General features: G+C 32.2%; 1 gene segment (V, D, J or C); it reads right to left on the minus strand.

Moving 5' to 3' along the window:
- The window catches only part of LOC108884880 (M1-specific T cell receptor alpha chain-like), a 33,308-nt gene extending 15,524 nt beyond the window's left edge, over positions 1-17,784 (minus strand). The window contains 1 exon segment of the C gene segment in view: positions 17,675-17,784. Coding sequence covers positions 17,675-17,714 — 40 coding nt within the window.
- Between the last annotated feature and the right edge of the window lie 262 nt (positions 17,785-18,046).

Genomic DNA, 18,046 nt, shown 5'->3' on the forward strand with positions numbered 1-18,046 from the left:
TGTTGAATTAAGAGAGCTGCATGTGTCAACTATCAATTCTAGCAGATTAATAAAATAACTTACTTGATTCAACTCTGAGTTTTGTGCCAGAACCAAGGACAAGTTTTGAGTTTCCATAACCAGTCACACAGTAAGAAACCCAACTACCTAAACCCTGAGATCCATGACGTGGAAAGTTTCCTCATGAAGCAACTCTACTTATATTTTCAAGATACTACACAAATAATATATTCCTAGTTGTCTTAAAACATTACATAAACACATAACAGTAATGAGGTAAAAGGGCGTTTCAACCTAAAGATTTACTTAGAGTTTATTTAACTGAGAGTGTGGATCCAGGTGAAAATGCTGAATTCAGGGTTAAATTAGATCATAGATCATTCCTCACAAATGAATAAAGAAACTTACTTGATTCAACTATCAGTTTTGTGCCAGAGCCAAAGATGAGCTTATTCCCAAATCCATTCACACATTAAGAAACCCAGTGACATAAACCATGAGGTCAAACCCTGAAAGCTTCTGCGGGACCAAAACATCACAACAGCCAACAAGCCATCAGTTTAGAAATGCAAATGCAATTATTTTGCAAATACCTTTTTTTATTATTATTTTAAAGGTTGCATGATTTCAGTGATAATTTAGAAACCAGTCTGTCTTTGTGGGGTTTTAGAGAAAATAAATAATCACAAATAATAATAATGTCTAAGATTAGTTGTTAATACATACAATATTTGTTTCACTGTGATGGACCGGTTATGTACATGTAGTTGTAAATGTAGTTTTAGGCTAAAAATACAAGGGGTTCACTTTTACAGACTAAAGGCTAAAGCAGATGTCACAGATACGGCCCTGTCACAGATTTTTAGTTTATGTCCACTGTGGATCCATATAATTAACTGTAGATAATTCATATTAATAATTGAACTTACTGTTCTCGACAATCAGTTTGATGCCATTTCCAAAAAATATTTTCCAACTTCCTGTCCCAGTCACACAGTGTTTGTTCCCTCAACAAAAAACTGCAGCATAAAGAATCTGACATTAATAAATTCAATCACATCATCTGCAAACAGCTGTACTTTTAATGATGGAGTTTTGATGACCGTATTATTTAATTAATTTGGATTTATGTTGAATTTCAAACACTCAAGATGGTTAAGTGATTTTCATTTTTCCATAATAACAACAAGAAAAAACTGCACCTGCAACTAATTATTATTAAACTGTACCATTAGTTGCTATCATATTTCCAAGTATGAACAGTGTTTTTATGGTAAAGCAAACAAAATAAATAAAAACAGACACTTTTTCTTTTAAGCATTTCAGCTCTTAATACTCACTGTTTTCAACTGTTAATTTGGTCCCTTTTCCAAAAAACAGCCTTCTGTTTCCTGAAGTAGTCACACAGTGGATTTGATCTGAGCAATAACTACATAGACTTTTTCATTATTAAGCTAAAGTTACAACTAACAAGAAAAATGTACTGTTATGTGACTGCAAATTCTTAGGTAAATGACTGATTATATATATTTTGATTATATAATTCAGATGTCTGTGTATAAAAGTCAGAAAAGACAGAACGGCCTTTTTGTGAAAACCATGTCTCTCCCAAATGGCATTTTGTAGGGAAGAAAGTTGGAACTGTAACGTCAAATTAAAAAGGCATGGTATGTTTAAATTTACTTATTGGAGCCAACTTTTAGTTTAATGCCAGAGCCAAAGATGAGTTTAGACATCATTAGATTTAAAGCTGTTTGAGGCAGATTTGTGATCTGTGATTTGGGGCTATATAACTAAAATAAAACCAAACTGACTTGACATTCTGCTGTCATTACATATACTGCAATCATAACACACATCAGTTAAAATCAATATATCATTAAAACAGATGAATTCTTAATACTCACTGTTTTCTACAGTTAGTTTGATTCCTTCGCCAAAAATAAGTTTCAAGTTTCCTGCTCCTGAGGTCACACAGCGCATCTGATCTCAACAATAACTACATGAGCTATTTCATCATGAAGCTACACAATGGTTTTAGGAATACTTTTTAGCATTGCTAAAATCTAAGTAATAGTATATGCTATTAACTACAATAATTTACAACATTGTGTAACATTACTCTTGAGTCTTGTATGTATGAATGCCATTTTCTTGCAAACATTTATGTTTTAGCTGGAATGCATCTGAGAATATGACAAAGATAAAAATCTTTATCTTTAGATAAAGACTTATGTTTCTAGTTTATCTACTATATTTATATAATTTCATTTGTTTTTACCTTTTCATATACCTATAATCTTAAAGAGAACATTTTGAGTGACTGTAGTGTTAAAAAAAAGAAAAGATCATAAATATTAAGTTAACTTACTGGCGACAACTATCAGTTTAGTCCCAGATCCAAAGATGAGTTTAGCAACTCCAGAGTCAGTCACACTCTGAGAAATGCAACTACATAAATACAGAGATGGACTGAAGTCAAAGGACTGAAGGAATTTATCTATTTTATTCCAATAATTTCTGAGGAACTTTCGAGATTCTAAACAGTAATAAAAATGGGTTAATACATCAGTTAAAACTCCTGAAACTAATAAAATTTATCACTAGTTAAGAGCTATGTAGAAATGTATTCATTTCTACTCTAAACTTAAAATGGGAACTTAGAGAGGTTTTTCTTTTCGTCACAAATTAGTAACATCACATCATTTTAAATTGTCATGTATTCACATTGCGAATCCGAATTACGCAAGCTGAAGGTTAAATGGTGGTTAGTATATATACCTGTAATATTTTCTGTTAATCAAGTTATAGTAAGTATCTCTGATTAATGTTGTGTCTGTGTCTGTGAAATGCATTTTTATAGAGCTACACTTTGAGTTATATAGTTTTTCTTTCCAATAGACTGACCTTTATCAGGTCTACATCCACATCCAAAGAGAAAAGCCAGCAGACAATAATAATTAGACTTTAAATTATCAGGATACTCACTGGCCTCAATGGTTAGTCTAACTCCTTCCCCAAAAATGATTTTCCAGCTTGCTGCCCCAGTGCCAGTCACACACTGTTTCATCTCAGAACAGTAACTTACCTCTAAAGAAATTAACTGTGAAGGACTCAAGCACATCATCTACATGATAATATTAAATCCGTGTATTTGCTATTGTCTAAAAATGACTAATGACACCAAACACATGCACACTACAATCATAACCTGATCTCATGAATAATTAACTGAACATGTCCATTTTCCATGCAACACATTATTTAAGATGTTTGAGCAAGCTGTACCTGATCAGGGACGACTCCCTTTTATTAACAATACTGCTGTCTAAACGTGTTATTTAATTTGGCAATTATTATGTTAGTGTGTGTGTGTTCTGCTAATACCAAATAATACCTCAGCATGAATATCAAACAAAAACACTGATTTATTTTCATCTATTGAATATATACATTCTTGATACTCACTGCTTTCTATGCTTAGTTTAGTTCCCTTTCCAAAAATGAGTTTCAGGTTTCCTCCTCCAGTAGTCACACAGTGAATCTGATGTGAACAATAAGTACAAAGACTGCTACCACTAAAATCAACACCTGTTACACCTGTTGACAACAACTAATGCAGTGAATTAATAGTTAAGAGGTAAAATTAGCAAAAATATTTTAAGAGCTAAAGAGCTATAGCTTCATACTAAAACTGCCTAAAATAGTCCCCATACTGAAATACATTGGTTAAATACAGTAAAACAATGATTTTAAGTCAGTGGAGACAGTAAAGACAGTTTTTTCAAATATATGCGTTGCCATGATGTGTCATTACATTTAGCTGTCATGTTTCTTCTAGCCATAAACTGACTGTGTCACACTATGCTAGACTCCAAAAAAGCCTCTATTTGAATGTTATCTTTAGAATATATAAGCTCTTGATACTCACGGGTTTCTACAAGTAGTTTAACTCCTTCTCCAAAAGTTAGTTTATAGTTTCCTGTTCCACCAGTCACACAGTGGATTTAATCTGAACAATAACCACATGGTCTCTGCTTCAGTCAACACCAGTTCAGTATTTAGCGACTAATGGCGTTAAGTAATGATTATGATGTAAAAACAGTAAAACAATTTTGTGCTTGAAGAGCTTTTTTTTTTTTTTTTTACGGTGTGATAGTAAAACAGGCTCATCAAGGCTTTGAGCTAATACAGTTTAATGTATTAACGAGATGACTCTAAGACACATGTAAGATATTCTGACAAAAATATACATGTGCTCAAAATGTGTCATTAGAGCCAGTTGCCATAAGATTTGCAGCCATAGCTGTCTTTGCCAATTAACACTGTTGAATGAACAACCATTAAGAAACGTTTTAATTTGTTCGATTTTTAAAGTATGGATTCTTGATACTCACTGTTATCTACAAGCACTTTGGTCCCCTCTCCAAAAATGAGTTTATAGTTTCCTGTCCCAACAGTCACACAGTGGATCTGACCTCAACAATAACAACATGGACTACATCTGCTTCAATTAACACTAATTACATCAGCTAGCATCAACAAGTGGATTAAATTAACTATTACACTCTAAAAACAGGAGAAATATTTTGCACTTCGCTTTTTTCCCATTTTAGGTTTCCTAGTAAAACAACCTGATAAAAACCTTGTATGAGACCAACTACTGTCTCCCTTGGGGTTTCCTTTAAAAATCAGCCTCTCATTTTACTATTTATATTTGGGATACTCACTGCTCTCTACAGTTAGTTTGGTTCCTTTTCCAAAAATGATTTTCCAGTTTCCAGACGTAGTCACACAGTCAGTCGCAGCGCAACAATAACTACATGAACTATTTCCTCTGGTAGATAAAAGAGTTACAGTTAACAGGTTACGGGTCAATTTAAAAAAAAAAAATCACTACATATTAAATGTTAAGGGCAGACATATGTATGAAATGACTTCAATCTTTCTAGCAAAAGATGTTTTTGAATCTTTTGACCAAATGGAAAATTTCCCTTGACTTGAGTTGTTTTTTTTTTTTTAAACTAAAATACTACATTTGTATAAATTGGTTTATAAATTTATATTTTAAATTTCAAAATAAAAAAATCAATAATTACAACGTAAAGTGTAGAGGCAAATACTAGTGTTCACTGCCTAAATACAGTAGAGATACTTTAAAAGTTAAAATTATAGTTAATATTATACTCACTGGATTCAATAGTCAACTCTATTCCTTCACCAAAAATTATTTTTCGGGCTCCAGTTTCAGTCTCACAGTGTTTCTGCCTCTATCAATAACTACACAGCTCACACTGATGAATATAATCATAGGGTTTTCCAACTTCTATTAAAATAAAACCATTATTTGATAACTTACATTCCTCCAGACTTCATCATGACATTTTAGCCATCTTGGGAAACTCTTCTAGAACTTTTGTTTAGTTTTTTGCAGTTAGTAACTTCTAGGCCCAAAAAAATTATTTTGTAAATTAGGAGCCAGTGGTTGGTCAAATGGTTAAATGTCCTGAAATTCAAGTCATTATAACCTGTCCTTGCACCTCGGTAAAAACTTTCATTTTGTTCTAAGATATGCTCCCCCATTGGTTACATTATACTCATTTCCCCAAAAGAATTGACATTTTGACGGTACAAAGTCTCTGATCACATTATTATTCTAGCCTTAATAATTGACCAATGTTTTTTAAAGTTAATCCTGAACCTTCAAACGTTAATTGCAGCAGATTTGGCAGATTTAAAGAAGTGAACTGATATTTATAATACTCACTGGTATCTACAGTAAGTTTGGTTCCTGCTCCAAAAATGACTTTGTTGTTTCCAGAAAAAGTCACACAGTGAATCTGATCTGAACAATAACTACACAGGCAGTTGTATCTCTAAACATAAACTAATTACAGATAAAACATAGGAAAAAACAAAGCAGTAAGAGCAAAATAGTATTTGGCTTGGTAGAACTTTGACTTAAGTACCATAATTATTAAATGCACCATGTTTGAGTCCCTTTTTCATTGCCATGTCCACTACGAATCAATTATGAGTGCATTCAAATAAAACTAAGACTGAATAATTTTTCAGCTCTATTGTTAAGTGGTTTGCACAATAAAATACTACTTTTAAAAACATCATGTCCGAATATGGCAATGTGGCCTATGGCAATATTACAGAAAAAGGTTAGGAACACATAAAAATGTAATTCAATGACTTCTACTTTATTTTCAGGAATCTACTTTTCATCCAATCGTCGTCTGAACTTACTTGTATCAATGATCAGTTTTATCCCTCGGCCAAATGTGATCTTGTCATATGACACACCGTGTTTGTTGCCATCACAATAACTGATATAAGAAAGACTGCATGATGTATGTCAACATTATGGGGGAAAGAGTCACATTTTATCTGGATGACAGAGCATTTTTGTGTCAAATGAGAGTAAGATGATGAAAATAACAAATCCTCATTTAAGTAAGACAAATCACTAAACACCCAGCAGCAATAATACATCATAATGGAAGGGATTTCAAAAAATTTAAATGGACTAAATCTAAACTGCACACTCAAACTATATTTAAATTCAAAATCAAGTGTCCACCATTTTAAAGATTTGAGATCACATGAACATTTCGCTTGTGATCTTTCCTTAAAAGAGGAAAACAGTTCAGAATCTGAATTTTGGGCTCTGATGGTGACAGATTATATTCTCAAGAGTGATTTATTATTATATATATTATAAGAAACTGACTGGACTTACGAGCATCAACGTTTAGTCTGATTCCTGACCCAAAGATTAGCTTGTAGGTTCCAGTATTCACACAACACAAGACACCATTACATAAACTCTGCACGGCTACAACTCTATCAACTTCATATCAACAGTGAAGCAGCTCATATATGCTATAATGCTATAATCCATGAATTAACATTTGTCATTTTAATGGGAAAAAGCTGCTGCTAACATCTGCACATCTCAGAGAAAGCTGCAATCGTACTGTTTCATAATGGTGATGCATCAGCAGAATATCTAACAGAGCCGACAGTCCGCGTGGACAGAGTTCACTGCATTAATGGAACATTTAAAATATACTATAGAAACTGCAAATTTTTGTCTTCAGAAATTTGCACTTTTTGTACTTCAGTACTTACTCCAAGAACAATGACTGATGACAGTACATCTACCCCTGTTACCAGTTCCATTTCACTCAGTCACAAAATTCAAACTTGCATTCAAACTTCATGTTTGACATCAGATAGTTTAGATGAGCGGACTCGCATTCAAGCATTATTTTGCAATTTTACTTACAATTTTGAAAAGTAATCATTAAGCTAATCTAAAATCCATGTCTGGTTTTTGTATGTTGTTAGAAGAATGTTGTCACTTACTGGCATTAACATGTAGTTTAGTGCCACTTCCAAAGATGAGCTTGTTAACATTCACACAATCTGAAGCCTCAGTACACAAACCTCATTGACTCAACCAGCTGGCATTGAGCAACTCTAGCTAAATTACAGAAATTAAATAAAGCTCTGGAAAACACACGACACGACACACGACGAATGTTGTTATCCAAAAAAATTACATTTGGTAACAACAGTGGGAAATGTTATCTAATGGTTCTGGTTCAGATTAGTTTCATGTTTAGTCAGTGAAAAAAAAATAGTATAGTAATTCAGACACTGATTAAAGACTAAAATAGATTTGGAGTCAAAGCGCCTGCAGGTGAAGCTGTTTCTTCGACTTTGACTAATGTATGTTAAAATTTTCAGCTCATTTTGTTGGAGACTGTCAAAGTTAATGGGAACTTACAAGTCTGAATGTTCAGCCTGATTCCTTGGCCGAACAGAAATCTATTCCCCACAGTCACACTGTGTTTACCAGCCTGATAAAAACTCTCAGACACCAGACTGAGACTGAAGAGCTGAAAGTTTAATCCAACAGTAACCTGCAGACAAACTGACCATCAGTGTGGAGAAAAATGTCCAAACGTACAAAATACGCACAAGATCACAGTAAGCAACTTAAATGACTTTGGTATTAAATCTTTTTTATAGAACATTACTTCATGTATCTGTAAGTTCTTCTCTCAGTTTTTCTTTTGTTTTTATCTCATTATTTGTTCGTTTCTGTTTTCTCTATGTATTTCAGTAAATCACTAGTTTTTAAATGTCCCTTATTAACACTGTTTATGATCCGTATCAGTACTCACTGGGTTCAATGATTAATCTGGTTCCACCTCCAAAGATGATCTTAACCTGACTTCCAGTATTCACACAACATGAAGCTCCATAACACAAACTGAACCAAACCTCAGTTAGAAAAATGAAAAAATATTTTAAACCGAATGATCCAGACTTTATGGTTATATCTACATTTATTAATGTGTTTGTTATAATCACCATCACTATATTTAACAAAAACTGTTTTCTTAGTTTCTGGAAAGTTTACATTTTTGGTTTATGAGAATTTCACTAATTATTTTCTACTGCACTGATCCCATGTTGATATTTTTTTAGATCTATACCAGTACTTACTTGTTTCAATGTTTAATCTGGTTCCCTCTCCAAATAAGATTTTATATCCACTCCCAGTAGTCACACAACATGAAGCACCATAACACAAACTCAACAGTGATGAACTGAACCAAACTCCATTTAGAAAAACATCGTTTTTACATTTTAAATGTACTCAAAACATAAAGCTGCTTAATAAGATTATTTAAATATCAATTCTGTAGACACACTGAACTATAAATAATTTAATGTATGTAAAATCTGTTTTGGCATTTGAAGATGATCCATATATATGATGTTTGTGATCTGTATCACTACTCACTGGGTTCGATTTTTAATCTGGTTCCACCTCCAAAGATGATCTTATTTGGATTTCCAGTATTCACACAACATGAAGCTCCATAACACAAACTCTGCTGAGCGACCAACTGAATTAAACTTCATTTAGAATAGTTGCTGCTGAAAAATTATTTTAAACTTAATTATCCAGATTATATGTAAATATCTACATATATTCATGTATTTATTGTTCTGATTTTTAAGATTAAAATTAACAATATTTCAAGCATTTAGTCTCAAAAAGATTCTTTAAATCTTTGGCTAACAGTAAATCTGCAGCATCATCCAAATAAAACAAAAACGGCTTTCTTAGGTTTTGTTTATACCAACTTTGTTTGACCAAACTATTCTCCATTGTACTGATCTTATGAATTCTTATTGATAACTTTTGGATTTATACCAGTACTTACTTGTTTCAATGTTTAATCTGGTTCCTTTTCCAAATAAGATTTTATATCCTCCTGCAGCATTCACACAACACGGAGCACCATAACACAAACCTGACAGTGATGAACTGAACCAAGCCTCACTAAAAAAAATTTAAACAATTCATTTGGGTATTTTGTTTGAATGATGACATTGCACTTACAATAATAATCTGCTTGATAATATAAATTAAATATAAATATTCTACAGTGGAGACACTTATTTTTTTGTACAGTTTTATATATTCCTGTAACAAAATGTGAAACCTGCTTTTGAAGATGCTCTGTGTATATATAGTTATTATTATATGTATTTCTACTTACTAGGTTCAATGTTTAATCTGGTTCCAGCTCCAAAGAAGATCTTATTTGCAGCTCCAGTATTCACACAACATGAAGCTCCATGACACAAACTGATCAGAGCAACTCAATTAAACAAACTTCATTTAGTAAAAAACTTTTTTTTACTGTAGTGATTTCTGCTGGTCTTCATTAAAAATTAATGATATTTGATATGTATGATAAATTAAATGTTAACATTGATATTTATTGTACAGTAGAGACAGTGAACAAACTGTTTGGTGATCAATGCTTCTGATTAACACACTGATGATTCAGCTGATGTATTTATTATTTTCAGTTGTCTGATATGGTGGGTAAGTATTCTACCTGACAACAGTGTTTTTATCTACTATTCTGATTGTAATGTATGTTTAAAGCACAGGCATCATTTTCTTTTAAAGATGCTGCATATAAAACGTTTATCATCAGTATCAGTACTCACTGGGTTCAACGGTTAATCTGGTTCCAGCTCCAAAGAAGATCTTATTTACACCTCCAGTATTCACACAACATGAAGCTCCATAACACAAACTGAGCTGTGACCAGCTGAACCAAACTCCATTTAGAAACACAGCATTTTTACATCAGATACCACTGTCCAGTTACAAATGTCACTACTTCATTAAAGATGCATGATTATTAATATGAATTATAGATTATATGTAAATGTTAATTTTTTTTGTTCAGTAGAGACGCTGAACTAAATATTTCAGTGTCGATGGCCTCGATTATTAATTACTGATATATTTGATTATTATGGTCAAGATAATTTTTTCAACAATTTCTGCTCATAAAATTAATCTTTGTTTTAGCTGAAAGATTCGTCATTTTTGTGTTTTCTTAGTTATCTGATGTTGTGGGTAAGTCTTCTACTGGACAAGTGTTATACTGAATTATCTTCTATTCTCTGCTGAATTTACAAGCCTGAAAGTCCACTTAGTTATCTCCATCACTGAGTACAGCTGACGGCAACTTTTTAAAACACTATTCCTGTTTATCACAAGTCAAACCTGCTATTAGTGATGCTCCATATAAAGTATTAATAATCTATCAGTACTCACTGGGTTCAATGATTAATCTGGTTCCACTTCCAAAGATCATCTTAGTTCCACTGCCAGTATTCACACAACATGAAGCTCCATAACACAAACTGAGCAGTGACCAACTGAACCAAACTCCATTTAGTAAAAGATCTTTTACATGAGGTTTCTGACTGAGTGGTTAAATTACAGTTCCATAAATGTTCAAACTTAACCTACATTTAACTATAATCATAAATTAGATGGAAATTGATTAAATTGATTTACTGCAGTGGAGACACTGAATAAATGTTTTAGTGGTGATTAATACATTGATGATTCTAATTTATTCATGGTTATAATGATAACAGTTTAACAGTTTGCTCATCACTAAGTCCAGCTTTTTTCTTATTTATCTGCTATTCTGCTTTTTCATGTGTTGCAGTTAAACATGTATTTCAGTACTTACTGAGTTCAATGTTTAATCTGATTCCCTGTCCGAAGATCATCTTTTGATTTGAATTAGTCACACAACATGAAGCACCATGACACAAACTCAGCTGACTGACAATCTGAACCAAACTTCATTTAGAAAAATGAAAAAAATATTTCACATTTAAATATTCAGATTTGATTTTGGTTTCTTTTTCATTTAGGAATAAAAAAACTAAGTCCTCTCATATAACTCATAACTAAATGACTTTGGTCTGAATGATTATTGAAAAACAAGTCAATGTTTTATCAAAAACAAATATTCATTATTATTTTATATCAGAAATCAAAGTGTTGATATTTACTGTAGAAATACTAATCCGACTGTTTTTGTAATGATGTTTCTGTCTGATATCTAATAGGATTAAACTCTAGCCTGCCTAATTGACAATCGATGTATTTATGATTTTATCATCTATATGATCAATACATTTGCTGGTAAATATGTCCCATATAAATAAATATTTATAGACTAAAACGGTACTTACTGGGTTCTACGATTAATCTGGTTCCAGTTCCAAAGATCATCTTAGCTCCAGTATTCGCACAACATAAAACTCCATAACATTAACTCACAACAGCTGACCTGAACCAATTGATTCTGTGAATTAACACGTTGATGACTAATTAATACTTTTTTTAGTAGATGTTTTTTTTTTAATTTTTTTAATTATTAAGACAATCATTGAACCAATTAGTCATTGCTGATGCTGAGAAATAATATCTTGAAAATATAAGTTTATCACCTGACAACAGTGTTATGCTGAAATGTTTTCAGTGTTTTCAAACTTCATATTAAGACAGAGTTTGGTCCGAATCAGTACTCACTGGGTTCGATGGTTAATCTGGTTCCACTTCCAAACACCATCTTAGTTGCACCTCCACCATACACACAACATGAAGCTCTTTAACATGAACTCAGCTGTGACCAACTGAACCAAACCCCATTTTAAAAAATCTATTTAGTCCTCAAACAAGTCAAAACAAGCCCCTATTCTGCCTGTATAATAAATGATTCTAAAAACATATAAATAAAGTGCAATTGTTGCCATTTGCTGTACATTAAAGAATTAAAGTCAGTCCTCTTGATTAATAAACTGACAAGTCACTTGATGTATTTGATTGTTCTGATCATGAAATGACAGTTTAGGTTCATATAAAACTGTAAGTCTTCTTTTTTTAGACCAAGTTCTCAACAGTGGTATACTGGATTTCAGTTAAACACATGTATCATTGGCTCTTAGAGACACGTAATATTAATTTATGATGTATATCAGTACTCACTGGGTTCAATGATTAATCTGGTTCCACTTCCAAAGGTGATCTTATTCCCAGTATACACACAACATGAAGCTCCATAACATAAACTCAGCTGTGACGACCTGAACCAAACTCCACTTTAAACTTACTTAATGACTGTAGGCAAGTTACATTAAACATTTATATGTTAAATGTCAAATGTACATTAATATTAATTGTGCATTAGTAATACTGATTTGATGTTGTGAATTAATACACTAATGATGCATATTTTTACACTGAATGCATTTCTAACGATTTCCACCATTGAATTCTTTCAACCAATTAGACACAAAACTTTTTTTTTTAACTTTGTAAAAAGTTAATATTTAGGAGATGTAAATTTAATATCTGATACGAGTGTTATACTGAAATGTTTTCTACTGTAAAATACTTAAATTACATATGTGATCTGTATCAGTACTCACTGGGTTCAATGATTAATCTGGTTCCACTTCCAAAGATCATCTTAGTTCCTCCTCCAACATTCACACAACATGAAGCTCCATAACACAAACTGAGCTGTGACCAACTGAACCAAACTCCAATTAGAAATCAACTTAGTCCTCTTAACAAGTCAGAGAAAGTCTCTATTTTGCCTTTATAATAAATGATACACAAACATGACACAAACATATAAACAATTAATTAAAGTCAGTCCTCTTGGTTAATAAACTGACGACAATCTACAGTTAATGGTCCTAAAAAATCTAACTCTCTGTTTTATCTGGATGATTCTTCATTTTTAGGGTAAAGACTTTTAGTTCTGACATTTTGATATCTCAACTTTTCCACCTGACAACAGTGATAAAGTGTATCTCAGTAAAACACACAGTGTTTGCTTTTAAAGACGCTCCACATAAAATATATGATCTGTATCAGTACTCACTGGGTTCAATATTTAATCTGGTTCCACTTCCAAAGATCATCTTATATTGATTCACACAACATGAGGCTCCATGACACAAACTGAGCAGAGATGAACTGAACCAAAGTCCATTTAAAAAAACATATATTTTACACTTACATAACTAAAATGGAAATTTTGATATGAACTGTACATTAGAGACAATGATGTGTTCCATTGCTGTGAATTGATACACTGTTGACTGATTAATACGCTCTCAGATAATGTATTTATGATGAGTTCAATCTTAACTCTTAAATTTTAAACCTGCAACATCATCCGAACAGCTGACTACAATCTAAAACACCTTACAACAGCCAGCCGTCTCTTTTTGTTTTTATGAAATATTCTGGGTTTTATGTTTGACATAGGTTTGTTTCAGTTTGTATTTAAAATATGTATAATCTGCATCAGTACTCACTGGGTTCAATGGTTAATCTGGTTCCACTTCCAAAGATGAGCTTATATTGACTTGTACCAGTCACACAACATGACGCTCCATAACACGAACTCAGGAGTGACGATTTTTACATTTGAGACTTTGCCTGTACTTTGTGTTGGTTTTTGAGCCTGAAGAGTTGAATGAATTGTTTCCATCATTGTCAGTGATCGTTTCCTCTGGTTTTGTTTGTAAAACACTAAAAGTTTTAAAAAACGCTTCATAAATACTGTTTCGATCTGTATCAGTACTCACTGGGTTCAACGATTAGTCTGGTTCCACTTCCAAAGATCATCTTATATCCACTTCCATCAGTCACACAACCTGATGCTCCATAACACAAACTCAGCAGACCAACAAACGGAACCAGACTCCATTTAAAAAACCTCCAAATTCAGTTTAAACTCGAGATTTGATGAAACGTTTGTTCCTCTCATTCAACTGGTGTTTTTACATTTGAGACTGGCAGAATACTTAGATTCCAGTTACATCAACAAGACACTATTTTTTTTATTGTCAAATCAAATGTAGATTATTAATTTATTAATAACATGTAAAGCTTGTACATATTAATCTTAACATATATATGTTTTTGTTCTGATTTAATGATCCTGATTGATCCATTTCCATCAGTGCCAGCAGCTGTTCACTCATCAATGAGTCCAGATGACTACAACTCTAAAAATCTATGCTATCATCTTTTCTGTATTCCTGTTTAACAAGTTCAATTTCCTTCTAAGGATGTTCCATTTCAATAATATTTATGAATTCAATCAGTACTCACTGGGTTCAATGGTTAATCTGGTTCCACTTCCAAAGATCATCTTATTCTGATTGACATTAGTCACACAACATGAAGCTCCATAACACAAACTGAGCAGTGACGACCTGAACTAAACTCCATGTAGAAAACTGAGAAATTCACTTTACACTTAAATGTGATTTCAGTGATTCGCTCCTCTAATATAATAATAATAATAAAAGATAATAAATGTTTTTATATGTAGGAATGTTGTCTGAGTGAACACAGTTTTACAGTTACAGCCTTCAACCAAGAAATGGACATTATCAGTTGAAATCTAATATGTTGGAGTTGGAGTTGGAGTTTTAAAGTACAGTGGTGAAACCTAAACTGCAGCATCATCCAAATCAAACTATTTCTCATTATTTTCTCTTATTTGCTTTCCTGGCTTTGTGATATACTTTTCAAAGTTTGCTTCTAAAGAAGCTTTAACATTAATAACATCAGTACTCACTGGGTTCAACATTTAATCTGGTTCCACCTCCAAAGATGATTCTATAGGCATTTCCACCAGTCAACCAACACGGAGCACAGTAACACAAACTCTGCACGCTGATAAACTGAACCAAACTCCATTTAGAAAATAAATAAACATATCAATATTCTGATTTTATGTTAACTATGGAAAACTAAAAACACATGATGTATATGTGCATTCATAAAATTAGTTAGTTTTGTATTTTGATATTTCCTTTACAGCAGAGCTACTAAACAAAGTGATTCAGCACTGATGTTCTGGACTAATACACTGTCTGAGTAAAAATTATATTTATTTTACAATTTATTTTAAGTTTGTTTTCATGCTCCATATGATAATATTAATGATCTCTTTGTTTACTCACTGGGTTCAATGGTTAATCTGGTTCCAATTCCAAAGATGAGTTTGGAATAACTTCCAGTATTCACACAACACGAAGCATCAGAACACAAACTGAGCAGTGACGACCTGGACCAAACTTCATTTACAAAAAAATAAAATGTATATTTTACATTTACACTGTAACTGAAATGTAAATTTTGAAAATTGGGAAATTGAATTTACACTTAAATTTGATTTTACTGATCAGTTTGTTGTTTGTTGTGAGACTTTTGCCTGAGTGAACTGTTCAGTTCCAGAAATAAGTTATAATTGCTTTTCATACATTTTTATTATTATTATTAATTTATTTTTTTTGTATATTTTAAGTTTAAATGTAATACATTTAAATTTTTTTTCCCATACACCAGTGACCAAACAGGTTTAGTGATTAAGTCTTTGGAACAAACTGCAGCATCATTCAGAAAGAACATTTAAAACAGACTGAATTACTTTCTACTTTGTGCTGGTTTTACAGACCTGATAAGTCACATGAATCATTTAACATTTTTATTTATTATTTATGTTATTTTAAAAGTTTGATTTTAAAGTTGCCTTAACATTAATAATATCAGTACTCACTGGGTTCAGTGTTTAATCTGGTTCCACTTCCAAAGACGATCTTATTTTGATTCGAACCAGTCACACAACATGAAGCTCCATAACACAAACTCAGCAGATACGAACTGAACCAAACTCCATTTAGGAAACAAGTATTTTAACTATTTTGTCCAGGTAAACAAAGTCCCTATTTTCCCTTATAATAATGAATATAAATATGGAAATATTGATGACACAGTAACACTGTAAATCAGTGCTCTTGATGAATATATTAATATTTTTCTGAAAAGCTGACATTTTAGTGAAATGATGACAGTGTTGTTCAGAATTATTTTCTACTTTATGATAATTTTATCATCCTGAAGAGTTGAAGGAATAATTTCCATCACCGTCTGGTTTTACGTGTAATCATTTGTGTGTGAAGATTGTCCATTAAAAAATTTCTAATGTAGATCAGTACTCACTGGCTTCAACGGTTAATCTGGTTCCACTTCCAAAGGTGAGTTTAGAAAATCCTCCAGTATTCACACAACATGAAGCTCCATAACACAAACTGAGCTGAGACCAACTGAACCAAACTCCATTTAGAAATATGTCAATTCTACATCTGAGACTTTTCTTTATATTTTTCATTGTAGTCATTTATGTCCATTATAAATATGTTATTGGTTAAATGGAAATTCATATATTTACAGTGGAGAAACTGAACTAAATATTTTTTTATTATAGATTCTAATTAACACTTTCTCTGTTGATCTGATGCAGTTGTGTTTATGATTCTATGAATCACATCATCAGCATAAATTTGTTTTTAAATATGCTTCATGTTAATAATATTTATAATCTCTCTCAGTACTCACTGGGTTCAATGGTTAATCTGGTTCCACTTCCAAAGATCATCTTTTGGTAATTCACACAACATGAAGCTCCATGACACAAACTGAGCAGACGAACTAAACCAAACTCCATTTAGAAAAACATAATTTTAAGATGTGACACTTCCAGAAAAACAGATTAATTTAAGAATATTATAAATGTATATTATAAAAAACTTAAATTCTGATATTTACTTAACACTTTGAGTCACGATGCCTTTGACTGATGATTTTGATTATTTCAGCTGATGTGACTGTTATGATCAAGACAAATTATTTAACTAAATGACTTTACGTTCACTCAGTGATGAGTCCAGTGTACAATAACCTTTTCAATCTCTTTCATCCATTCTTATGGTTTTGTGAGTAAATCTGTAAAACCCTGCAGAGTTTGTTTTAAAGATGCTCCATTTAAAATATGTATCATCCAGATCAGTACTCACTGGGTTCAATGATTAATCTGGTTCCACTTCCAAAGGTGATCTTTTGATTCAAAGTATTCACACAACATGAAGCACCATGGCACAAACTGAGCTGACTAATGAACCGAACCAAACTCCATTTAGAAAACTATGGAATTCATTTTACACAGAAATATTTGAATGAAAAGTTTCTCTCATATAAACATTTGATTATAAATTATGATGCTGTTTTTAGTTAAAAAAAAGTGCAATATACTGCACACAGTATATTCATTTTAGAGAACCTGCTGCATATCAATATATTTATGATTTTATGATTCACATCATCAGCACACGTTTGTTTTAAAGATGCTCCACGTAAATAATATTTAGAATCTCTATCAGTACTCACTGGGTTCAATGATTAATCTGGTTCCACTTCCAAAGATCATCTTGTTATTCCCTCCATACACACAACATGAGGCACCATGACACAAACTCAGCTGCAGCTAACTGAACCAAACTCCATTTAGAAAACATGGTTTTTATATTTACACTATAAATAAAATGGAAATCTTAATATCAACTGTCCATTAGTGACGATGACGTGTTTTGTTGTATTGAATTGATAAACTGATAACTCTCTCAGTTAGTGTTATTATTAGAATATGATGTTAATTATGATCAAGACTTTAAATAACTTCATCCAGATAAAACTATTTATGAAAAGTTCATATTTTACACCTGACAACAGTGTTACACTGAAATGTGTTCTACTTTGTGT

The sequence above is a fragment of the Lates calcarifer genome, linkage group LG4 (assembly GCF_001640805.2).
Source record: "Lates calcarifer isolate ASB-BC8 linkage group LG4, TLL_Latcal_v3, whole genome shotgun sequence".
NCBI lineage: Eukaryota > Metazoa > Chordata > Actinopteri > Centropomidae > Lates > Lates calcarifer.